We start from the raw sequence: 27527 nt of genomic DNA on the forward strand, positions 1-27527 counted from the left end.
ATGTACATGATATCTTCACTTTAATCACCAATCAGAATGGAGCTTTGCAAATAATTCACCCCAATTTTTTTGTGTGGTGAAATCATTCTAACAATGTTGCTGATTGGTCCAATTGATAATGAAAACTTCTTTTTGGCCAATCGGCAGGTAGTTCTTAAGGGGTTAATAAATCATAACAATAAAAACAAACTTCAATATCCTATCAAAATATGATGACATTTTGATCGATAAGGAAAAAAGCAAAATTCACACCTTTGTACATTTCTCATTATTTGACAATTTCCTCTCAAACTTTGTGTCACCTCGAGTTTGATATAATTGGATTGATTGAGCCCATATATATTGGTTGAGCTATGAGTTTTAAAATATTGGACAAGACGTCGACGTAGTCGAGTCTAATATTTTAAAACTCATTGCAAGACCAATAAATATTGGGCGTAAAGCATCCAATTTGATCATTATTATGTTTTGGATCCAATATTTTCACACACTTGGACTCATCAAAACATAATAATGGTAGATATTGGTGGGCATTTCACTGGTGGCAGTAGCAGTAACCTTATAGCGCAGAACATATACACAAATGCGGTTTGCTGGCACGCAAACTTGCATCGCAAACTTGTAAAGCACTGAATTCTCTACCAAACTCCAGGTCAAAGCATAGTGATAAATAACACACTGTACATGGCAAGTTACATAGCATTAATTGAAAATGAAAATCATATTTTTCTTACACACACTATGGACATTGGCGCTCGCAAGTTAATGCTCTGCGTAATGGTAACATAAAATTCAACATAAAAAGTCTGTGTTTTGACATGGTGATCAAGACAAGCTCTGATGACTTACATAATTTTGTCTCATGACTTACGGGGCTGTGCAATAAGTATGAGCCATGTTGGGAGGGTAAAATTGGGAGGGGAAAGAAATTTTTGGCAAGCCAAAAGGGGGACAAGCCAAGAAGGGGGGGAGCAATTCAATGCTCTAAAAACATTACGGAAACGCTTTTAAATATATACAATTTTTTCCTGCGCTCGCAACATATTAATACTAGACCATTTAGGTGGGATTTAAGGTTTGCAAATTGGGATCCCAAACAAGAGCACCAATGGCGCTGTGGCTCTGTGCTTTTTTGAATGTGAAAGTAATTGCAGTCGAATGTGCAACAGGTGAAATCATATACATTGTATGTGCCAGATCACATGCAATCATACATCTTGCTGGTTGGTAGCTATATCTTATTTGCAGAGCATAATACATCCATCAATAAGTTTCATATCCACATGAGGTTTTAGTAATTTGACCACAGATGACCCTGAGTGACCTTGGATGACCCCAAAATGACATTCCAAAAATTTGGCTTGAATTGTTGACTGTACCCACCAAGTTTCATGCCCATGCGAGTTTTAGTAACTTAACCTTAGATGACCCTGGGTGACCTCGGATGACCCCGAAATGACCTTCCAAAAATTTGACTCTAAATGTTGACTGTACCCACAAAGTTTCATGCCCATACAACAGTTTTAGTAATTTGACCTCAGATGACCCCTTGGTGACCTCAGATGACCCCGAAATAACCGTCTAAAATTTTGACTCTAAATGTTAAGTGTACCCACCAAGTTTCATGCCCATACAAGTTTTTAGTAATTTGACCTCAGGTGACCCCTTGGTGACCTCGGATGACCCCGAAATGACCGTCCGATAATTTGACTCTAAATGTTGACTGTACCCACCAAGTTTCATGCCCATACGAGTTTTTAGAAATTTGACCTCAGATGACCCCGAAATAACCGTCCGAAAATTTGACTCATAATGTTAAGTGTATCCATCAAGTTTCATGCTCATACGACAGTTTTTAGTAATTTGACCTCGGATGACCCCTAAGTGACCTCGGATGACCCCAAAATGACCGTCAGAAAATTTGACTCTAAATGTTAACTGTACCCACCAAGTTTCATGCCCATACGACAGTTTTTAGTAATTTGACATTAGATGACCCCTGGATGACCTCGAGTGACCTTCACCCACTAACCAATACAAACTTGTTCTGTCTGGGGTCAAGATGCACCCGCCCACCAAGTTTGAAGAACGTACGACCCCTAGTCTCCGAGAAAAAGGTTTTTGCATATTATGCATAAATTATGCAAATTAGGTAGGTAATTACCATATTTTGCGCTGAAAATCGAATCAGGTCGAGATCCTCTGGTCATGCTACCCCACCACGTTTCATCATCATAGGGCTTAGCATTCTTACGGATCCCCAGAAACAGCTTCACAAGGCGGATTTCTTCAGATTTCCAACCATTTTGTAGTTAAGCGTTCCGCATAAATTATGCAACTTACAACTAAATGCGCATACTTTTCGCCAAAAACTAATCAGGTGATCAGCAGGTGTGTATCATTCCTGTCACAAGGTTTCGTTACCATGCGCCGCTATCAACTTGCGCTGATATTCGATAAATTATGCAAATTAGCTATGTTAATTTGCATATTTTCACCGAAAACATATGATTACGGAGCAAACTTGGATACCCTTCCTCCCACCAAGTAGCGTCCCGTAGGTCTTACGGTTCCCCAGATACAGCTCCGGACGGACATTCGGACATCCCACCCCCACACACAGACGGAAATAGTGATTACTAAGTCCCATCCTGAACAAAGTTCAGAAATGAAATTTTATCAATTTGCGCTGATTTTCAGATAAATTATGCAAATTAGCTATGTTAATTTGCATTATTTTTCACCGAAAACATACAATTACGGAGCAAACTTAGATAACCTTCCTCCCACCAAGTAGCGTCCCCGTAGGTCTTACAGTTCCCCAGATACAGCTCCGGACGGACACACTGACATCCACACCCCCGGACAGACAGAAATACTGAGGCGAGACAATAAATGAAATTTTATAACAAATTTTTGTGACTTGAGATCATTTGCATTTTTTGTAAACACCAAAACTGTTCTGTCCTGACATGTCTGTTGTGTCATGTGTTGAACCCGGTCCAACCGAACAATCGTAAGTTCTGTTCGGATCTGGATCTGCCTGGATGCTGTACTCCGATTAAGCAGGACTAGCCTACATCACATCAGTGTTTATTTCTGATAGATTTCACTTCATGATTTTTTCTTCAATTTCATCACTTACGAAAGTACAAAAGTAGACAATCTAGTAGTCAGTATAACCTCGGAGCAGTTCGTGTACGTGTGAGACCTACGTACATGGAATAGTAGTACATGGCTTCCGAATTTGGAACTTCACATGTTCAACTTGTCATGCCGGTCGAGTCCCGCGTTTACAACTAAAATCAAACCACTTCTAGATTAAGTCCATCGCTGAATTTTACAAATAACTTAAATAAACATCTTTATATTTAATTAAAAAAATATTATGGTATGCTCGTAAATGCTTCGGAATGACATTTACCAGAAGCTCATGAGCTCATGTAAACAAACTAGCGTATTTTCACCTCGATTATGCACCGTAGCTCTCTGTGGTTGAGTTTGCAAGGTCAGTGGGTCAGTGAACTTAGTCTCCTATGCAGCCAGTTTGGTTACGCTCCCTCCACAAAAATGTTTGTGTGGAAGGGGCGGAACCAATGGCTGCTGTGGAGACTACTGCAAGAATCGATCAATCACACAAAACTGTTTGCTGATTGGTTCAGAAATGGTGATGTCATCAATCAAGAAAAACTAATCGATTTATTGGTTCAAAATAGCCTCATAGAAAAGTACGAAGTTTGTTAAGCATCGCAGCTTATCGGTAAAAACGTGACCTTTAACAAAAAAATCGGCACAGTGCTTTCGTACTGCACTTGCGCAAGCCAAATAGTCCCCCAGAAAAGTCATTTGTTCAGATTTATTCGGGGATTTATTCAAGATTCAGACATGTTCTTGACTATTTTTTTTTTTTTTTTACCTATCTCTTTATTGAAATTATAAAGAAATAGTGAAGAAAAGTTAAGAAGTAGTCAAATAATTTCTGATCTGAACTAAATCTTAAGAAATGTACCTCCATTGGTTTCCGTTTGTATTACGCATCTTAAATTATACAGACCAGAATAATCTCTAGCACACACAGGGAACCAAGATATAACTCGATTATCGTGACTATTTTGGTCTTTTTTTACCCAAAAATAATACTTTTATCGCCTGAATTTCAATAAAATCTGGAGTGCAATCGATTCAAAAATAACTTAGCCAAACTTAGAAACGAAACTTAAGCCTTCATATCAGTCATTAAATGATCCTTAGCATAAAAACCAACAGCGTATTGTGGCCTGAAAATTAATGCTAGTTAGTTGCATGACAAAGGCACTGATAAGCTCCGCTCAGAGCCAAAAATTGGTGTGAGAGGGGGGCATGCAATTCTTGCCAGGCCAAGACGGGAATGGGGGCAAGCGATTTTTGGCGGGCCATTTGGAAATTTACCGTCCGGAGGCTCATAATTATTGCACAGCCCCTTACATAATTTGTCTGTTGACTTACATAATTTGTGACCACATAGTACAAAATAAAGCACACTTAGTAGTTAAGAACATCAACATTAATAGTGCTGCTATATATATAAATATGTAGTATATGTACAATTGATTTGATGGACATTAATTCAAGACTCGTAACAGGACTGGGACGTTATCCTTATGGACTGCGACAGAAGCGAGAGATCCTTCTTGGAGCCAGTGTTATAACAAGTCATAAATTGGGCTATTCCAGTTGAAATCCATACACCCCCAAGATGGTAGACATGACCTTAATCTTCCACACAGGGGTGGGAGCCTTCAAATTGAGTCACCCATTCTGGTATTAACTCCATTTGAAATACACACTCCCAACTGTGTGGAAGATTAAGGTCATGTTGTCTTCCATAGGGGGTGTATGGATGTCAACTGGAATAGCGCAATGTGGCAAGTGACCCGAGTGATTCAGTGATTTGACCCCACTGAAATACAGTTAGGCCAAATGACTTATGACTTGTTACAACACTGCTTGGAGCACATCTAACACCAAAAATATTCAGTGCATGCTATGTACAACCACAGAAGATGTACATGTTACATCTTCTCTGGTACAACTACTGCTTTCCTTACATAGAGCCCTTGATTGGTTAATCACATGATATCATATAATCATCTGAGTGACCAATCAAAACACAGTTTCTAGATCTCTCAACCTTCAGCAACTAACTATCTTTACCATAATCTGTGATTGGCTCAATACATGATATACTTCTCTTTGTAACCAATCAAAATAGTCGGTAGTGCGCTCAATGACTCCATAAATTTATCCGCTAGTATCATCTTCATAACTACACCTACATCCAAACAGCTCCATCTCTACATCCGGTCTTAGGTATATCCTGATCTCCATCTCTGGTCTCATGTTCTTCAGCTGATGGAAATGAGGCTTCAGCACATCTGTGGGGGGATGACCTGTGATGAGGACCTTCAGAGTCTTCAGAGACTCCATCGATTCGGCAATCTCGCAGATGATCTTTGGCGTTGGGAACACACGGGTGGTCTGGAGTTTCCCGACAATCTCTAGATGCTCTATCGACGGATGATGTAGGAGGAACTTTGTACCGAAGTCAGTGAGCTGCACGCATCTGATTAGTCGCAGCAGCTTCAAAGATTTCAACTGATTTTGGATGTGCTCCAAGAATGCATCGTCGACTCGGTCGCAGTCGACTAGGACAACCTCTTGGAGATTTGGGAGTCCTGTCGTGAGTGTCTTGAATCCCGAGATGGAAAAGGTGTGGAGATTTTCCAACCACACCTGTCTTAAGTTCTTGCAGGATCGCAACCTGCTTATCCCACAGTCAACTGACACTTGCTCGTCTTGCGGCGTCGGCCCGGCACGCAACTTAATATGCATAAGTGACGTCATGTTGTCGGCAATTTGGAAGAGAACCTTTTTTGTGGCGGCATTCTCCCGAATACAGCTTTGAAGACAAAGTTCTTCTAGCCCAGCCAGACCTTTGGCGAGGACCGCAAAATCGCCGACTCTCTCAAAGGAGATTAACGAGAGTGATTTCAATGCGGTGCAATGGCTTAATCGCTGGAACAGCTCTGCTGGATATGATACGTGCCGTTCCAGAATCAGCTCCTTCATGTTGGGGAATGGATCTTTGGCAAGCCCTTCCAGTGGGTTGGGAGGGACAACTTTACCTCTTTCAGCCCAGCCGCTTTGTATCTTAAGCTTGACTACGCTACTGGGTACCAGCGAAAAATCTACATTTCTTATCCCAGGAGCGGGAAGGAAATCTCTATGCTCAAAACTACTACCTAGCGTAAGGATTTCCAACTTGGGACAATTATCTCGCAGAAATTGCAAAATATTGTCGCTCACGACGCACAAATTTAAGGTTCGTAGAGACCCGCTAATATACGTTTGGAGAAATTTCAATGCTTTTCTCTCCTTCTTTATCATTGGGCGTAATTCAAACGTGACCTTTGCCGGTGCTTCTATTTTCGCCTGTCTTCGTGTGTAGGGTTTGTTGAGTTTACGACTTCGTCTCACGCTCGAGGGTACCACTTCTTGCCATTCCCACATGTCTACATGCCTCCAGATGGCACCGACTTTGACGACACGATTCCATCTTTTACAAACTCTGAGTAAAGAACAAAACAAGACATAGATAAAGGTTACTGAATTGTGCTACTAAATTGGCTATTTCACATGAAATCCCTGTGATTGCATGCTTTCTTTTCTCAATATTTGAGCACAAACACTGCTAGCTCAGGCACTGCTCTGACTCACCTTTTTAAGGTTTATAGCAACTGTTGTGATTTGGTAGTTTATAGCATCATGCAAATGGTAGTGAGCTTTGGCAAAAATTGCATTGATCATTTCATAGCGAGCGTGTAGAAGAATTCAAATATCACCATATACTTTTGTAGGTCCTGTGGTTCTTGAGTTATGTTGTAAAGAGGGCTGAAATAACAACACTTTTGTAAAACATACATCTCATTCACAACAATAAATCAAGCAAGTTTTCAAAGTATACGATTTGTAGAATGAACTTTTGCAAAACATCCAAGTGTTATTTTTCAATAAGGCCAAAAAAAGAGGTTTGTCTCAAAGCTCACAAGTGGTTTGAAAACAAATGCGAAATGCTATTTATTTTTTTATTCCCGACTTGGTATTTTTACGGTATTTTGAGAAAAAAATCTGATTTTCGCTGAATTTTTCCGGAAAAAATCAAAAAAAAAATCTGCATTTCTTTTTCAAATTGTGCTATTTTATGCGCATGCAACCTTTGAGACAAACCTTTTTTTTTTTTAGGCCTAATTGATTTAGATAATGAAAATCAATCAACTATAGGCAGGTCTCATATACGCCACAGGTCACTAGCCCTGGAGGCACAGTGCTATAGCCAAAATATTAAATTCTTGATCATGAGAGCCAACTTGGGTACGCACAGTTATTTGCGTCGAGCGTACTACGCAAAGACCGGCGCTTATGGCGCAAACACAGCTTTTGAGAATTGACCAATCACACGGTCGTTGCTAGGCAAGGTCAAGGTTCGGTCATGCAGGTCGCGCGATTGTGTTATTCTATGAAAAGTACGCTGATGCAGAAGGTACATCCTCTCATGATCAAGAATTTGTTATTTTGGCTATAGTATTCCTTACAAAGCATGGGTTTGAATGATGCGGCGAAGATTCACAGAGGATGATAATAGTTTTTTTTGTCCTCCATCGTCACTTGAATGAATCTCAATGTAGGTCATTTTGATTAACCTTTTAACCTTTCGTGCAAGCGCCCTATAGCTAGTCTCCCCTTAATTTCAGACACAACTGTGTACAATCAGTTTCTAGATTCTGGGAGTCACCCGGGGGGGGCCACTCGAATGGTGAAGGCCGGGGTATCAGGCGCGTCCGTAAATTCACGTAAAAAGGGTATTTTTTCAGACTAGGACACGTTACGTGCGTAACGCGAATAGGGTATCAAATCCATGTAAAATTGGTGTAAATGGGTATGTTTTTGGAGCTCTTGCGTACTTAGCGTAGTTTTGCCCCGGGGTTTTGCCAACGGACTCAATTCTTTCGACGCTAGACACTTAACCCATACCAAACTGGCAAAAATATACATCATTTTTCTCCCAACTTTCGTTGATGCATGCACATTAAAAAATTATTTAATAGGCCTACGGAAACCATCTTGTTGTAGCCTACAACAAGATGGTTTCCAAATAATTTTCTCCTGCACATTAGGCCTAATATTTTAATAACCATCTAATACTATGTATGTCTTCTGAAGGTATTCAGTTAACTATTTAGCTCTAGTGGTGCAAAAGAATAAGCCTACAAGATGGTTTCCGACTGCGTTATTCCCGGCGTTATTCTCCCGACTTTCGCATGATGCATGCACATTAAAAAAATTACATGGCTAGGACTAGATGGTTTCCGAAATAATGTTCTTCCGACTTGCTGATTTTTCATGCACATTAATATTAACCATCTGATGCTATGTCTTCTGAAGGTATTCAGTTAACTATTTAGCTCTATTGGTGCAAAAGAATAAGCCTACAAGCTCTATTGGTGCAATAGAATAAGCCTACAAGATGGTTTCCGACTGCGTTATTCTCCCGACTTTCGCATGATGCATGCACATTAAAAAAATTATATGGCTAAGACTACAAGATTGTTTCCGAAATAATGTTCTTCCGACTTGCTGATTTTTCATGCACATTAATATTTTACTCATCTAATGCTATGTCTTCTGAAGGTATTTAGTTAACTATTTAGCTCTATCGGTGCAAAAAAATAAGCCTACAAGATGGTTTCGGACTTTGTTTTTCTTCCAACTTGCCGATTTTTCATGCACATTAATATTTTTATTAACTATCTAACTGCTACACATGCTTTGTCTTCTGAAGGTATTTAGGTCTATTTGTGCAAAAGAATAAGCCTACAAGATGGTTTTCGAATTTGTTTTGTCGTGACTTTCTCATGGTGCAGCACGGGCACTATATAGACAACTGCTATCATAGTATTCTAATTGACATTGACACTTGACTGTTTTAATGATGTATTGATCAATGATTTTCTGAAATTAGTGGGTTGCCAGTCCTATTCATTTAAATGAATAATTGATAAATACCAAAAAACGATGTTTGACCACTTTATACTGATGTCCTATTAACTCCAAATTCAAACCCTGGTTGCTTGGTTTTTCGCAATTTAGCCAGTTGCCAAATTGAATAAATTAATAAATTTAGGACTTACTTTTTTTAGGGATTTTGCCAACTCAAATTTTGAGAAAACATAGTTTTGCATCCTTAAACTATTGTTTTAATGGAGGCTACTACTAGTACTATAGGTAAGCTCTGTGAATAAGTGACTTGTGATTAAAAAGCAAGCTCTTGGAAACCTTAAATTTCTCTGTCAGACAGTGGAGCTCTGTCCAATTTTTTCAGAAAAGCTTTATTTTAAAGAGCTCTATCTCTTGATACAGTTCATATGTACGTAGGGGGGCTCAGATTTCAAGTTATGAACCTTTGAAGTTGACACGTTTAGATTCAACATGTTCAAGCTTTTCATAACATGCATTTATTTAATAAAGGAAGCAAAAACACGATTTTGGTCCAAGTTATTTCCAAAATTGACCAATGCAACAGCTTCTTACTTATTTTATGGTTAAAAGCACCTGTTTCTTAGTGTTGTTTAGGGGTAATAATTGCATCAATTGTTTAGGGTTAGCATGGTTAGAGAAAAGACAACTACTTGTTTAGGGTAGCAAATCACGCTACTTATACTTGTTTAGGGGTGCAAATTTCAGTCTCAGCAATACTTGTTTAGGGTGCTTTTTGTGAGTCCACGGACGCGCCTGATACCCCACTTCACCATTACAGTGGCACCCCCGGGGGGAGTCAAGTCTGACACAAACATTTAATATATATTGGGCTATTCCAGTTGAAATCCATACACCCCTATGGAAAATATGACATTGATCTTCCACACAGGGAGTGTGAATTTCAAATGGGGTTACCTGAATGAGTGACTCCATTTGAAATCTACATCCCCTGTGTGGGAGATTAAAGGTCATGCCTTCCATGGGGGTGTATGGATTTCAAAAGGAACAGCCAAGTTTGATGAGCTCATACCTTGATATAGAAGCAACCTTCTCCTTGATAGATAGCTGAGAGAAAATGATGAGCAATGCATCGTCCGTCAGCTGTCCCACAGGAATGCCAACATCTCCCGTCTCCTCCATGGTGATGGGTAACATACCGATCAGTTTCTTGCGTTCTTTCTCTGCGTTAATTTTCTCTATTTCATCCCTAGACTCCTCCATGGTGGTACTAGGTATCATATCAACCATTTGCTCGTTGTCGTTCTTTTCCTGCTTTCCTTTCTTTCTTCCATTCCCAGTGGTGGTGCTGCTACATTTTGTACATTTTGGTAACAGACCAACCCGTTTCTTGCTTTCATTCTTCTGCTTTCCTTTCGTTCTTTCATCCTTTCCTTTCTTTCTTCCACTCCTCATCAGACCAAGCTGTTTCTTGCTTACTTTTTTTTCCTTCTTTCCTTTCTTTCTTTCGTCCTCAGTCTCCTCCATGGCGGTGCTACATGTAGGTAGCAGACCAACTGGTTTCTTGTCTTCTTTCTTTTCCTTCATTCTTGTCTTCCTATCATTCCCATTGTCCACCTTGGTGGAGCTACATGGCAGACCAAACCGTTTCTTGCTTTCTTTCTTTCCTTTCTTTCTTTCATCCGCAGTCTCTTCCATGGCGGTGCTACATGTAGGTAACATATCAACCAAGTTCTTGTTTTCTTTCTTTTCCTTCTTTCTTTTCTCTATTTCATCTTCAGACTCCTCCATGGCGGTGCTACATGTACATGTAGGTAGCAGACCAACTAGTTTCTTGCTTTCTTTCTTTCTTTCATTCTCAGTGTCCTTCTTTCCTTTCTTTCTTTTATTCACCATTATAACTCATCCAAACTCCACGCTATCAGTGATGAATTGCTAGTGATCATGAAAACAACTTCCTGTGTGTACAAAAGGAAAACATGCATTAGTTTTAAAGTTCATTACAGGATATGGTAATTATTGGTTTTTCACTGCATGGAACAATTTCCTCCTGTATTAAATAAGGTAAAAGGTACTTAGGTACGGTAAGGTAATTTATATTTTACTTTTATGGTAATCAATCAGGTCATTAGGCCCTAAGGTCAAACAAACTTAGAGTCTTTTGACTCCTACACTAAGGGGTGTAAATTTGTCTAACCGTTAAAACGGACCACAATCCGGTCGGTTAACCGTGTAAACATATATAATGTAAAAAAAATAAAAAATTTAAAGTTACAGACCCTAAATTTCTTGTTAAATTCAAGGTTGGAACCAGAGAAAAACTGCTATTAAAAAAAAATTAACTAAAAGTTCTGAGGTTTTTATTCAAACTCAAAGCTGGATAAAGTTGTAATTACTGTTACTTCTATTGAACAGCCAGGGACATATTGAATTTCATTGTTTTATCAACTTTATCCAGCTTTGAATAAAAACGTCAGAACTTTTTATTATTATTATTTTTTTTTAAATAGCAGTTTTTTCTCTGGTTCCAACCTTGAATTTAACAAGAAATTTAGGGTCTATGACTTTTTTTAGTGATTTTCCTAAACGGATAGTGCATTTTACAGTCCGTTAAACGTGAAACGTAGACACCCCTATCCTACTACACCCAGGACTACAACAGAGTTCATTCTTTCTATATTATTTGTTCCAACTCCAGTGTCGTGGTGATCACCACACAAATGTACGGCGATCTTTTCCTTTAGACCACCCTCGCTATATAGGGACTAAATTATTACTTTTGCATCAAGGTTTACTTTTGCATCAAGGTTAAACAGTTGCCAAATACTTTGAAGTCAAGGTTTAATGTATTGGAAGGAGGGCAGGGCTTCGATAAATGAGGGAAATTATGGGGTAAAAAACAAGGTTAAAAGTAACAACTTTTTGAAAACAAGTGAAAACGGCTATTCTGCTATCAGAAAAGCAAGAAACATACCTTCATAAAATCAGCATAACTTCCGTCACATAAAAAGGTGATCAGATGAGTGAAAAATGCAACGAATTTGTGAAACGAGGGATTTTTTTAAAGAAAAATACATCATGTTTTTGAGAAATTCGCCATCTTGAATAAAATATGCAAAATTGCGTCATGCAGTAAACTACTGTCAAACGCGCTTGAAAATGCTTGATACGCGAGCGTAAATCACTGTCAGAACGAGCGTACATCAAGCGCTCGTGCTGTGCGAAAGTTTTGGAGTTTGCATTCACCGGTTTTGTATTCAGCTCTTTTACGTCAAAAATTGCGATAAAAACATGGATTTTGGAACAAAATAATGCTTGTTCGACAAAATAAAAGGTATTTTTGTACAGCTAAGAACATGTTTTTAAAACCTTGATGCGAAAGTTTAATTTGATGAATTCGTAGTTTTAACCTATAGCTCGGGTGGTCCAAAAGAAAAGATCGCCAAATGTACCTCATGCATATTAAAATGCATTACAGCCCTGTTATACTGATTTTCCAAAGTAAAATGCCGTACATAAATAAGTTTCAATACATCCAGAAGGTCCAGGGACATTAATAATGAGGTGTACCTGGAGCTGGAATAGATAACAGAATTTGGTAACTCAAAAATGGAAAAATTAATTAAAATACATACACTTAGTACGGTACTAGTATAAATTTATACTCGTAAAATTTTTATGGTTTTTAAAATTACACAATTGGGCGCTTGTCAACCAGGATTGGCAGCAGATAGAAAAAAAAAATCCTACTCTACAGGCCAAATCGATCCAGATTTTCTAGATTTATTTTATCAAAAAAAATCAGCCATGTTTTGGCAGAAGTGGACTGATTTTGACTGCAATATTTTGAAAAATATTCAGAAACATTTTAGCAACATTTTTTATGCAATATCCAGTTGTGATCGGCTATGTTTAGTTGTTTACTTCTGAACGATGGCTGCCAGAACCCCTGGTGTGTTTTGTTCATATACTCGCCGGACCGGAAGTGGCTCTAGGAGGTGCAGGATATTTCTGTGAGGGGTTTGTGACACATGTAGTCCTTGCCCCTATACAAAATTGACCAGGGGTGTAGTACCCCCCTTAATGTTTTGAAATGCACTGTGACACTTGTCTCTGAGGTCGTGTTCTCACTACAGACATGGGGTCTCGTACCTAGGTCCGAGTCCACATACAAGTGGACTGAGTCCACATTGATTTCACGTTCTCACTAACACCAAAATGTGATGTGGATCGACTCCACTTACCCGGATGTTATAATATCAAGCGCTTCAATGCATGACCATGACGTCACGAATTCTGTTCCAATGCATGTTTTGAGCCGAACTCACAGCACAAATCAAACTTTACTAGACTATCAATTTGGAAAGATCATGTTTATTATTTCCAGGCCCCCTGATATATTCCTTCAATCTATGGATGTTATTTTGTGATATATGCATGTATTTGGAAAGATCTGAAATAAACGGCTCTAAAAACTGTTATTTTATATAGGCCTATACGTGTAAAATGAGAGAAATACATCGGGTTGTTATTTCTGATTTTGGTCAAGCACACCGATTCACACGCAACACAACCTCTAAATCACCATCAAAAATACTAATTTTGATTGGTAATTTTAACTCATTCTAGCAAAATGTACACCTCAAAAACGAATATTACACCTGAATATTCTTTTGTATTATACTGTAAAGCCCAATGTCGCTTTGTTTAATTCTGAAACTGGATAAAATCTGTATCTTGCCGCGATGCCGTTGTTTTCACACTGCACCGTCGAGAAGCATGCTGCTCATCAAACTACGGTAAGCATCTCGAACGAACTAACGTCCGTGTATATGATCAGGCCCTCGACTTTTCCGCATAAAAAATAAATATTGTAAATTACATGAAATAAAGCATGTATAAATTTGTTCTATAATACCAGCTACGAATTTTTAAGTTGAAAATGCATGTTTAAATTGTATCATGGAAAATTATATAATGTAGACATGTAGGCCTATAGTACAACGACGGCCATCAAGGTTGTGCATACAACATTTCCGGTATAAGTGGATCGAGTCCACTTGTAAACGCGTTCTCACTGTGCTGTTTGATACCACGTCCTAGGTACGAGACTACCTCAATGAGGTGGTCTCGATGCTACATCCTGGATGTAGGATCGAAACCACTTATTTCGCGTTCTCACTATGCTTGGAAGTGGACTCGATGTAGGATCGAGTCCACGTCCTGGTATCAAACAGGCATAGTGTAGGTATCCTAGGTGAATTCAAATTTGCCATCAAATTGCATCGTTTTATATATCAAATTAAAGCCCTTGAGTAAACTAAGCCAAAACTGAAAACCTTTTTTTCATAGCACTTTCCGTAGCAAAGCTACATCTTGTCAAAGATTGACTTTCATCAAAAAGATTCAGCTAGCAAAATTCCCCAAAACGGCATTTCGGGGGTGTTTCTAGATCTTAGTCTCATGGCGATGGCAGCTTTTTTTAATGGAACTGCTATCAAAATCCTCTAAAATTCCATGTGCGACTTGATTATCACCATAAAAAATCATATATTTGGGTCAAGTGAAGTATAGAAAACATATTTATGTAGGTTTCCTTCACCCACCTATTCTCGAAAAAAATTCAAATTTCTATGTAAATATGCATTGTGTTGGGGCCCGGTCTCATGTAATTCGCTGACTAGTAAATGTGTTAACTAAGGTTTGCCTAGGTTACCTACATAGTGAGAACGCGCCCTGATTCTGTCAAGAGGCGTGCCTGCAACTCTGAATTGCCGATCTGAGTCGGCAAGGGGAAATTTATTAATTAATTTTGCACGGTACCGTACGCGTTGTACACTTAAAATTTGGATGATAGTTATTTTGATTATAGCCAAAATATTAAATTCTCGATCATGAGAGCCAACTTGTGTACGCACAGTTATTTGCGCCGAGCGTACTACGCAAATACCGGCGCTTAACGGCGCAAACACAGCTTTTGAGAATTGACCAATCACACGGTCGTTGCTAGGCAAGTTCAAGGCTCGGTCATGCAGGTCGCGCGATCGTGTTATTCTATTCAAGTATGCTGACGCAGAAGGTACATCTTTTCATGATCGAGAAATTGTTATTTTGGCTATAGTCAACTGTATCTTGAGCAAGATTTGCCTATTTTGGACAGTCTAAAATTTTGCTGAAGTGTAACTGTAAGTTTAGCTACATTTTTGATGCAATCGCCTGTCGTGAATCGTGATCGGCTGTGTTTGCTTCTTAACTTCCATTGCTTTACACTGTGTCATGGAAATCATGCTTCAGCAAATCCGACTAGATTTTGATTTATTTGAATGCAATAATCTCTAGTCTACTCTAGAATGTGAAGCTATCGTATCGGTGAGCAAATTCTTGGCTAAACTTCTCGAGCAAGCTCTCATCAAAGGTTTACAGAAAAAATTATATACATTGTAATTGTAGCTTCCATTTATTATGGACATGATCATGATACTGATAAAGTGTCAAACAAAGAAAGTTTTTGTTTAAACTTTATCATGTTATGAAAATCGAAAATATTTTAAATTTTAAAATAAGCTTATCAATCTCAGGTAAAATTCACCCCCTGACATGCCTGATGTGTTTAGAAGCTTACCACTCAAATCAGTAACTCTTGAAGCACAAATTCATGAGTCGAATAACTCTACAGTCTTCACATGGACTCAGTTCTGACAAAGAACATGAAAATTACTTGCCCCAAGGTCTGATCCCTGTTGTTTCTTCTGCCGGCCAGCTGGGTCAACTTGTCAAATATTAATTGGTCAAAGGTCAAAAGTTCACAAACCCTGTTGCCGTTTTTGGTGGTATCATAATTTAATTTGGGATTTTCTGTAACAAAGACCTTTCATGTTTTCATTTTTAGTGACAAGTATCATTATATCAAGCTAACAAAATGATTTCTTGCTTTGCATTGATTTGTTTTGCATTAGTGGTCCCGTTTTATTTAAAAAATGTAACTGCGTGGATTTTGTAAACTTTATGTTAGAATTATTGCGCGTAACAGGAAGGCAACTTATTTAGAAAAGTAATCAGCCGAGTGAGCCGATCGGTCGATCGATTGCATGAATGAAACTCAAACGGTAAGCTTAAAAATAATATTTTAAACCTCTCTGTTTTGACTGTGAGATTATTAAAGTTCATGGAGATTGTATAAATGTTAAAATAGTACAAGGACAGTTTACGTTGTACTCATTTATAATCGGATACTGTCTACCCACGGCCACGCTAGTCTGTGTTATGCACTTTGACACAAGGCGGTAGACGAAGCACATTCTCCCTCTCGCTGACTATAAAGAGGGATTATTATTATGACTCAATCACCCTATCGAATTGTAATAACATACATTGTAGACTTTATACTACAGTGACACTGCCGTCCTGCTGCTGTTGCTTCACACATGCGTGTATTTATAATTATTTTATATTATTTTAACAATACTTTATTAAAACATTTTATCAAATTTGATTGAGTCTCAAGTTATTTTAATAAAAGTTATTAAAAGTCCGTTTGTTTATTTATTTATTTTTATTTGGTGTTTTTTCTTGGCTTTCTTTCTTTATTTCTTTTAATAAAAGTTATTAAAAGTCCGTTTGTTTGTTTATTTATTTATTTATTTATTTTTTTTCTTGGCTTTCTTTCTTTCTTTTAATAAAAGTTATTAAAAGTCCGTTTGTTTATTTATTTATTTATTTATTTTATTTGGTGTTTTTCTTGGCTTTCTTTCTTTCTTTCTTTTTAATAAAAGTTATTAAAAATCTGTTTGTTTATTTTATTTTATTTTTTGGTTTTTTTTTCTTGGCTTTCTTTCTTTCTTTCTTTTAATAAAATTTATTAAAAGTCTGTTTGTTTATTTATTTATTTATTTTTATTTGGTTTTTTTCTTGGCTTTCTTTCTTTACTTATGTGTGGACACACGCATGCTCCGTGAACTATTAATAGACACAAAGCACATGCTCCATGCAGTGACACTACTACGATTATTGATCAACAACCACAGGATCGATTGGGAGAATATAATCCAACGAGAACAGTGGGAGAATGTGCTTCGTCTACTGCCTTGTCACTTTGACTTTCACTTTTTAACTTTCAGTTTCAGTTTCCCATAGTGCCGTACTAACGCTGCTACTTTCCTAATCGGCGAAGAGGTCGATTTTGACCTTCTCATTTTACATTCGACATTTTACACTTTACATGCTATTTCTGATGTTATATAATTCCCTATACCGGTACATGTAATTCCCTATGTGAACCTATAGGTATAACAACTTACTTCTCACTCTTCTGCAATACTTGAAACTTCTCGATGTGCACTGAAAAAGTGAATTTTTTGGCCCAAACTTTCTTCGACAATATCATAATCACACTGTGATGTTTTAGCTGTCAAAATTCATCATGGTTGACCCGGTTATGACCCCAGTATGACCCGTGTTATCTGCAAATTGATAAGGGTCATGCCATTATTTCTGAAGGGAAATACCAACCGCGTGGCCAGGCGGCATAGGAAGCACAACACGTGACGTAAGAGGCTGGCGAAGATACAGGGCTGACAGCCCCATTCAAAATACACGGTTAGCAATTACAAATGGAAAATTAACATACTTGCAGTGTGGTACACGGTCGTACCCCGACGGTTTTAGAGTAAGATAATTTTACTTTGACCCCACATAACACATTTAGAATTGTTTATGAAGATTTCATGATAATGTGTTAATCCAATGGCGACCTCAAAATTGGCGATATCGCTTCCATCACCGCCTGATGAAATTATCAGCACGCCCATCAATGTGATCAAAACACCCCTATTTGAGAAATGGACTGATCAATATGCATTATGCATGCGATCAATCCGATCATTGATCTATGATTGACCTCTTCGGTCAGCCATTTTAAATATACAAATAAACAGGGACATGCGGAGGAAGTCGGTGCCAAACGAAAGCTTAAACATACCTTTTGTGCAAGGAATGTAGAATGGTTTTTGACGTCGATTGTACAGTAAACCTTTTCTGTTAATGCAAGCAACAATTTGGAGTGTGTTATATATCCAAGTGAGTACTAGTGCAACTCAAAAGTGACATAATGTTTGCCATTCAAATTGCCGTTAAAACCCATTCAGTCCCCATATACAGGTTAATGTCAGCAAGTGAATTTTGTATTGGGGACTGATTATTCGGTCTAGTTTCCCATACCCTGAGTCAGTTCAGGGACCGTGTATAAGGGGACTGGAAACAGGATTATTGATAGCTATTGTCAAGCTATTGTTATCAGATTATCTTTCGCGACCTTCGATTGTATGCGAGTTGCGCCGAGGGCGCGATGTTTGAATTTTATTATAATTTACCAGAGAAGGTGTAAGTAAGGAAGAGGAGGTTGATCCAGCTATCCTCAAACAAAATATGTGTGAGACCGCTCATTCAAAGTAAATGATGCATTACCCTCTATAGCCGCTAAACAATAGAATACCACAATGGGGTTTGAACCCGGGACGGATGTGATACACAAGTTGCAGAGCTAACTAGTTTTAGGGATAGGTCAGTGCTATACGTCGAACAACTGAATACATGCACAACGTACGGAACAATATATTTTTGTAAACATTTTAGGTAAGCACCGGAGGAAAACGCGATCGCGGTTTTTGCGGCCGCAATTGCGTTTTTTGGGTGAAATTGCGTTTTTTCAATTTTTTTTTTTTTTTTTTTTTTTTAATTTTTAATTTTTTAAAAGAGAGACCCTAAATTACTTGTTATTGAAGGTTGGAACCTCCAAATACTGCTACTTAAAAAAAAAAAAAAAAAAAAATTAAATTCTGAGATTTTTGTTCAAAGCTGGATAAAGTTGTACATTTTAATTACTGTTGCTTCTATTGAACAGCCAGGGACATATTGAATTAACATGCATTGCTAGCTGTTCAATAGAAGCAAAAGTAATTAAAATGTACAAATTTATCCAGTTTTGAAAAAAAATCTGAATTATTAAATCTTTTTTTTTTTTTTTTTTTTTTTTTTATGTAGCAGTATTTCGAGGTGCCAACCTTCAATAACAAGTAATTTAGGGTCTACAACTTCCAAAAAAAAAAAAAAATTAAAAAAAAAAAAAAAAAATTTTGTGTGTGTTTTTTCGAAATCGCGTTTTTTATGCGTTTTTGAATATCGTGGTGCGTTTTGGCTTCCAAAATCGCGTTTTATCCGGTGCTTAATTTTAGGCCTATAACAAAATGTATATTTTCGTACAATTGTACAACTATCGTTTCTACCCTATGACCTACATGTATAAAAGTTACCTGTTATCAAAGTGTCCGCAAAAAACTGCTCATCGCAAGTATCTTTGATGCTGAAAAGTAACGATATTCACGCAGGGACAGGCCGAAAACCTTACCTCGATCGTAAAATCCAGCCCATGCATGTCATAAATAATTCATTATTGTATTGTGTAAATGTCACTGATTGTGTCCACGTATTGTTATTGCACCTGTTAAAGCTGAAGTCATGCTGAATTTATACTAAATCGCTGGATCACCATGTGAATTCGCCTATTAAAAAAAAAAAAACCTCTACGACCAGGTTGTTAAGCATCGAGCACGCTGACTGGCTTAGCAATTATCCAAGTAGTTTTGTAAACCAATCAGGTTAGACGTACTTTACTGGCGGGTCACATTAATTCATACCGTAAAAGGCCGTCGCCTTCATTGATTGGCTTACCATTGCGATGAATGGTGTTTGCAACCAATCACAAAACGGGTTACAAATAAATAAGGCGCCCATCGGAAATTTTGTACACGCCCATGATGACGTCATGCCACGAGGTAGCCGGAGGCTTCATGAAAGCGATTGGTATAAAGTCAGTTTCACACCTGTGATTTATGGAGCATCATAAAATCTCTGAGCACATACACAGCGGATTTGACAGGTAAAAATGACATTTGCAATTCTGAGCAACGGGATTCCATGAAATTGAAGATTATGTAAGTTATTCTACAGGATCGGTAATAATTAACAGCTGGTCTGAAGTATTTGAAGTGCATATTGAAGTTTGTAAGTTTGTGACTTCGTACGTTATGTGCAATAGATATTACAGGAAGCTTAAATTGGCACGCTTTCCTGCAATTTGTCTGTCGCCACGAAAGTTATTGGGAGTTCAGGGCACGTCACACCGAGTGTGACGTGACCTCGCTGGGCATAGGTCAATGCTTGAATGTCATCATGCCATGCGTACCATACATGCAGGCCCTGTCATGCAGTAATTTTTCAGATAAAATATGACTGAAGTTCCATGGCAAATTACAATTTTCGTCGCTTCTTGTCACTTTCAGCTTCTATTATTTATGATAGAGGGTGTTTTCAATTATCAGAATATCTTTATTAGGTTTACAGGAAATGACAGGAAAATACCTAAAAAAATTAAATAGAAATGATCAACAATCATCAATTCTTTAACAATCCTAAAAAATTCTTCTTTAGAAATTTATATGTTTACAAAAAAGTGCGGATTGTGGGGAAAATTTTACAATACTTGATTTCTTTCTTGTATTATCCATATGTGGTATCCCATTCAACAGTAGGTCCTTAATACACGGTTTTCATAACTTTTCGACAAAATCTCTATACATTGGAAATATTTCCCATTCTGAAGTGCAAATCGGTCAACCGTGAGCGGTCTCACACATCACATCAAAGGCTACTATAAGTGGATGTCCAACTACTTCAGAATAAAGGACTATGAATAGATGCGACAAGATTACCTACGAGATTATCTCAATTGTATAATTCTCTTAACCCTCCTCTTCCTTACATCTTCTCTGAATGTTGCTCTACAAAATATCAAAAAAACATCAAAGTATTCCAATATCTTTTTAAGTTATGACAAATTGTGTAAAATGTAGATCCTTTGTCAAAAATAATTTCTGTATAGCATCGAGAATCATTTATATAGGATTTTGGAGACAAAATGTGATAATTTTGTGGAGATCTATACAGAATGCTAGAACAAACAAAATTATATTTTTTCTGGAATGTGTACACCGTACGCTTGGTATTCCTACTGATTTCGATACTGAAATAATTCTTAAGATGATGTTCTTTGAAGATTTATGTTGGCATTTCTAGAGTCTGTCATTATACTATTACTAGCAAACATGTAGGCTCATTTCGCAATGTACAAGACAAGCCAAGCGCAGTGTTGTAACTGTGCTTGGATTCGTACTAGGGTCTATTGATCAACGTATTATTCATGCTTGTTGCTCAACTGAGGATAATTTGTAAACCAGCAACTCGCATTGTACAATGGATGGAAGGCGTTTCCAGTCCCTCCATACAAGGTCCCTGGTCAGTTCCAATAATTGAAACTCCCCTCTCCGACGGGGAGTTCCAACAGGTGCTGTGTATGTGTTTGTATGTGTTTAATGTGCATTCACATACACACTTAAGTCTCCAGCATACTTTCCTGCTGCTTGCCGCTGCGGCAGGCGGCAGGGCGTTTCAACCATTGACAAGCCTTTATTGTGTCTGTTTGTCTGCAATGCGCTTGCGCCACGCCGCTCAGCGGCAAGCGGCAGGGTAGTATGAAACCAGCATTAGCCGTCGGTACGAAGAAATTGTTGCTCCAAAAATGATTGCAAATTACACATTTGTATTGTAATCATTTTTCACCACAAAATATGATATGAAAACACAGGTGAGCAATGTATGAATATATGGAGAGGTGAAACAGGTTGTTAATTATTGTCAATATTAATATTTTGCGACATTTATAATGAAAATAATTAACACTGAAGACATGCTATTGCTATTGCTATGGCACCTTCTACAACTTGAGAACAAGTCCTCAAACGTTCGCAATTTGTAGTTACTACAACTGATGACCCTGAGTAAAGATAAACACTTGTGGTGAACGTCAAATTGGTCACTTATCGCTCACTGTTCAAAATGTTACATCTACACCAATTACAGTTCCCGAAACTGTCTACTTTTTAGTAGAGTTGGGCGACTATCACTTTTTTCCTAGTCGACTAGTCGGCAGCAAATAGTCGCGACTACGACTATAGTCGCGACTATCTGTGGTTAAAATTGGACTGAAAAATCGGGTGAAAGATTGGTGGCAATTTAGTATTTATAATGCATGATTACAGGACCCGTCATTGCCGGCATCGCATCACAGTTTGCTACACAAACCAGCACTGTTGCGATACAAATTGCTACACTGTATCGCACGCTTATGCGATGCAAATATTTGACTGTAAAATGCTGTAATATAGGCCTAACTTTTCTGTTCAATTAAATTCACTTGCCACTTTCCAGCAACAGCACAAGAAACTTCATATAATTTCTCAAACCTTCAATATTCCAATAGCGATCTTCGTTCTATTCCATGTTTTGCTGTGCATGAAAATATGGAAACATGACGGTACGGCAGTGCATATTTTCCATGGTATGCTCATGAACGTGTTGCATCGTGCATGTACGATTAACTTTCACCTCCGACCTACGCCACCTGACCTCATCTAGACTACTGCATTTGTCGCTACAGGGGTGGCATTGCAACATTATGACTGTTTGTCAGCTAATTTGTTTATTTTCCTGTTGCTTTCTAAATATTCTGTTACCACAATAAGCATAGCTTTTTGAAATTATGTGAAAAGTACTTCTAATCTAATAATATTTTCCTAAATTTTCCCTTTTGGAAAACACTTCTCGGAAGTTCTCGCTGTTTCTTTCCAAAGTTGAAATAATCTCATACCTTCAGTAGTTGGTACAAACACCCAACCTGGGTCTGTACATGCACGCTATGACGCTGCTACACCTGTAATTATCGCTGCATAAATTATAATCATAATGAGATGTTCGACAGTTCTAAGTAATTTGAGTTTTTTAACGGCTTTTATCTTGTGGGAAAGTAGTTCGACAACAAGTCAATAACACCAATTTAATGATGATTTATGGACATTATGATTACTTGTTGGTTAGTGTTACTATTGGTAAGACAATGACTAACATTTTTTCACATTTTTCGCAGTTTATATGTTAGTATTTGGTGCGAATAACTGGCACTTTTAAAGTAATTTTTTAACACAAAAATTTACTTGCATTAGTCGACTTTTGGTTTTCAATAGTCGTAGTCGCGACTATCAGTAATAGTCGCGACTAACGACTATTGGCGACTTAGTCGCCCAACTCTACTTTTTAGCCGACCTCAATTCCGAAACATTTAGTGATAGTTAAAAATGCGATCCCCAACCCTTTGGTTACCTTTGGACGAATTTGTAGAAATCTCTGCAGAGTCTCTGTGTCTGAAATTCCCCGGTACAAACTAGGCCTGGCATTTTCAGGTAATTTTGTACCCGGGTACACGGCGCATTTTTCGGGCGAAACCGCATTACAAAAAATTAAAAAAAAAAAAAAAAAAGTTTTTTATTTTTTCGGTTTTGTAGTGTCCCTGGACCTAGACCTAAATGCTAGGATCATTCATGGTTGACCTAAAAAAAAAAATTCACGATGTTTTGTATTTTTAATATATGAACGCATGGGAAACTTATGTCTGGTTCCATGTAGCAATACGCAGGTGGCGCTAGATGGGCAGTAGGCGCATAACCTGTAAAATGGTGACAATTGAGGCACGCAGCGTGATTAAGTTCCTGCATTTTAAGCGTTAGGCCTACAATGCTCAGAAAATCTATGATGAAATGAAAGCTATCTACGGTGATGATTGCCCATCATATGGCACTATTGCTTTTTGAAAAAGGAATTTCCAAACTGGCCACAGTATGTCCCTCACAGATGAGCCAAGAAGTGGACGTCCATCACTTTTGGATGATGCGGCCACAGTGAAGAAATTCAAGAAAGTGGAGAATCTTATCATGAAAAGGTTATGCGCCTACTGCCCATCTAGCGCCACCTGTAAAGAAAGTAAACATACTTATGAGACCATTTTTGGACCATAATGTACATACGGACCAGCAATTACACTGACAAAATTTCATCGATATAGCTCCTTCGCTTCTGGGTGATGTCAAAAACTTTTGGATACCCCCTCGTACATATGATATGAATATTCATTCTTGATTCTCTGTCTTTACATGTAGGTAAAGTGTACTTGAACATCGCCGTCATGCTTTGTACATATAGGCCATAACATGCAAGCTATATTTAGTCAGTAAATGTATAATTTTGACACACCCTATAATGTTCTATTCATTTGTAATACACATGAAATCTGTGGAATTGACTTGAATACTATAAGCAATGCAAATATAACAAGAATTCAAGTGGTAGATTTAACTGTCAACATTTCTGCTGGGAATTTTGCCACTCAAGAATAGCATTTCACAGAGTCTATGGTAAAATTTGGCACACCCTGTATAATCATTTTATCAGAGTTTCATGTCATATGAGCACATTCTGTTTTTAAACTATCATAATGCAGCATCAAAACTGAGATTTTAGTCAGTATTATAATCTTAGGATATTGAGCTACTTCAGTGGGATTACAATATATTATCAGATAATATTATGTTCGCTTTTTTGCACACCCTGTATAGTGATCGTACAGATAATCAATTGATACAAATGTTGTATTTTTAGAAAGGGCAAACTGTGTACTTTCTTAAAATAAAAATGAATTTCAGTTACTACATACTGGGAAATGATGAGACTGGCATAATACTATTCAACTTTTTGTGTGAAATTATTTTGTTACACCCTATATTACCTATCGATCACCCTGTATATTCAAATGCTAACTAATGTATTGGCAATCCTTGAAACATAAGCTTTTCAGAAATGTATGGGTTTACATACTTTTCTTGAACTACATTTGAGATATAACCAAAAAGGTGCAAAAGGAGGTGTGATTTCAATCAAATTTCCAAATGTGCACCCCCCCCATGGGGTACCAACTTAAAAAATGTGACCTTTTACATTTGTTTCTTTAGAAAGAGAACATTTAGAGCTTTCAGAAACTGAAAACCCCATGTTAATTCGACTTTTCTTTGCAAAGTTATGTCAATTTATCAATCGCTAAAAACAATATAAAACAAAAGAATTTAAACACTTTCTTTGCCAATATCTCAAATCGTGTCACATATTTTCATTACTAAATGGTTGTTTATGCCCGAGGGGCCGCTTACCCTGTTCATACATACCAGAACATCTTGGGATTCTTATTTCATCAAAATAAAAAAACTGCCAGTAACATTATTAAAAAACATGATTTTCCTTGCCCGATGATCTCACATCCGGGACACAGGGCATAAACACTGTTTACGCGCGCTGCACACCGACACCGCCTGGCTAATAATTATTTGGTGCAGAAGGGACACTAAAATGAATACACGGGATCGATACACGTGAATTGCTATGCACGATTTTGATATCAGACGAAAATCTTCTGATACTGGGTTAGAAAATGATGAATATCTCCCGTCATGATTTTTTTCTCAAGAAACCAGATTTGGTCTCATAAACTTGGAAATACGTGTTGAACAGATATGATAGTCGCTAGAATGCGCTTTGAAAATTGGCCGTGCGCTTTGAACTCAAAATTTGACCATTTTATATTGCGTTGGTCCTGTTATATGGACTACAGCGTGCAGCGTGTAGTACAGCTGCACTCACTGTAGGCAGTATAAAAGTCGATGACCATTGACCTCAATGGGGTATACAAGCTTAATCACGCACAACCAAGATCGATTACCGGCTATTGTGAGTAGCCTTAGTTATGTCCCTCGACTAATTATTAGTTTAAAAGAGCTTTAAAGGTTTGAACCAAATGGCTAATCGTGGCTGTGGATTTAACCTACCATGGCGATTCCTGCCATGAAGATATAGGGTCGAAGACACTGTGCGCTGTAATTACATAGCGTGTATGTATGAACATTCCATCACCGACATGATGGACATTTTCATGAGTGATGGGGGGGGGCAAATCTGACCCCAGTCAGAACTCTTTCCCCCAGTCAGAATGCCCCTCAGTCAGAACTCTTTGCCACCCTAGTAAAAACCACAAATTACGAAAATTTCCACTTTTTACGGCAATTTTGCAAAAAATTTGTTGATTTTGCCCGAACTGATACAAATGTGTGTCAGGTCACTAATGAAACCCACTTGTAAGTTGTAACCAGTTCCAATAATTGAAACTCTAGGGCTCCACCATGGGGTTTCAACAACTACAGTACAAGTGACTCTATGCACTTATTGTAATATTGCACGATGGGCACACAGCACAAAGAAATCCTGTGCTCTAACAATACAAATGCTTGGAAATCACATACATATTATACTAAAGTTTTTGATTATGTAGTCTAATCCAATGAAATTCTACTCACTTAGACAGTTTCGTCTTCCTGGTCGGAAGACTTCTTCAGTAATGCGATGATCCACTGGTTTTCCCATGAGACTTCTCATCCCTAGGGTGCACAGTGCTTAGTAGTGGATCATATGTGATTTAGAGAATATACACCTTCATCGCGATTTAGCGTCTCCTGCCCCCTCTTTCTGATCCATAATGCCTCGCGTATCCCTCTTGTGTGTTTATTTGAGTCCTTTTCGAGAATCTTTGCCCCCTCCCAGTCAATGACATGGTTCTCCTGTGCTACATGGTCGGTGATGGCCGACTTATGCTGTTCAGTGACGGATTCTTTTCTTTTTGCTCTGGTATATTTAACATCTTTGATTTTTTCAGTGTCTTTTCTGTGTTCATTCAGTCTTGTTTGGAATTTTCTCCCTGTCTCGCCGATATATGATTTATTACAAGTTTGGCAAGGGATTTCGTATACACAGTCTGTCTAAGTGAGTAGAATTTCATTGGATTTGACTACATAATCAAAAACTTTAGTTTACTTCACAATCCTGATGAATTTGTTTCAAGACATACATATTATGTAAGGCCAAAAAAAAAATTGTTTGCTTGCCCTCCAGTGGGATTTTTGGGGTGGGTCGGTCAGTCAGAAAATTTTTGGCATTAGACGCCAAGTATTAACATTAACCCCAACCCTACCCGTGTTTTTTTTGCTATCGGAATGGAAAGAAGAAACGAAAAAGGAGAGAAGGTGGAGAAAGAAGTTACTTGGTACCCCGGGATTAGAACCCAGGACCCTTCGCATGTCATGCACATGATCACTGACCTGTAGCTACCGAGGTTAGGCTGCCCCGGGCAGCAATTCCCTGGGTATATGACTTAGGCTGATTGCGTCATCAAGTCACGTGGAATGCATGCACGCAGAGTGGTTTTAATAGTGAGCTTCAGTTAGATTTGGTTGGGTTAGGGTTAAGGAAGCCTAAATCTAGGAAAAACATGTTAATTAACCCCAACCCTACCCGTGTTTTTTTTTTATATCAGAAGGGAAAGAAGAAACAAAAAGGAGAGAAGGTGAAGAAAGAAGTCACTTGGTACCCCCGGGATTCGAACCCAGGACCTCTCGCATGCCACACACACAATCATCGACCTGTAGCTACCGAGGTTAAGGCTCCATATATAT

The 27527-nt window shown here is 38.1% G+C and overlaps 2 protein-coding genes across 2 annotated transcripts in view; one reads left to right on the forward strand and one right to left on the reverse strand.

Moving 5' to 3' along the window:
- Positions 1 to 3983: 3983 nt before the first annotated feature.
- LOC140163073 (uncharacterized) lies at positions 3984 to 15787 on the reverse strand. The gene is made up of 3 exons (XM_072186444.1): positions 15656 to 15787; positions 10106 to 10991; positions 3984 to 6607 (listed from the first exon to the last, which is right to left on the reverse strand). Exons 2-3 carry the CDS (start codon positions 10927 to 10929, stop codon positions 5281 to 5283), a joined length of 2151 nt encoding a protein of 716 aa, XP_072042545.1. The 5' UTR covers positions 10930 to 10991; positions 15656 to 15787; the 3' UTR covers positions 3984 to 5280.
- A 267-nt stretch (positions 15788 to 16054) lies between these two features.
- LOC140163074 (nicotinate phosphoribosyltransferase-like) overlaps positions 16055 to 27527 on the forward strand; it is a 52886-nt gene continuing 41413 nt past the window's right edge. The window contains exon 1 of the mRNA XM_072186445.1: positions 16055 to 16139. The gene's annotated coding sequence lies outside the window, so the exon portion shown is untranslated. The remainder of the gene's footprint in view (positions 16140 to 27527) is intronic.

The sequence above is a fragment of the Amphiura filiformis genome, chromosome 10 (genome assembly GCF_039555335.1).
Source record: "Amphiura filiformis chromosome 10, Afil_fr2py, whole genome shotgun sequence".
NCBI lineage: Eukaryota > Metazoa > Echinodermata > Ophiuroidea > Amphilepidida > Amphiuridae > Amphiura > Amphiura filiformis.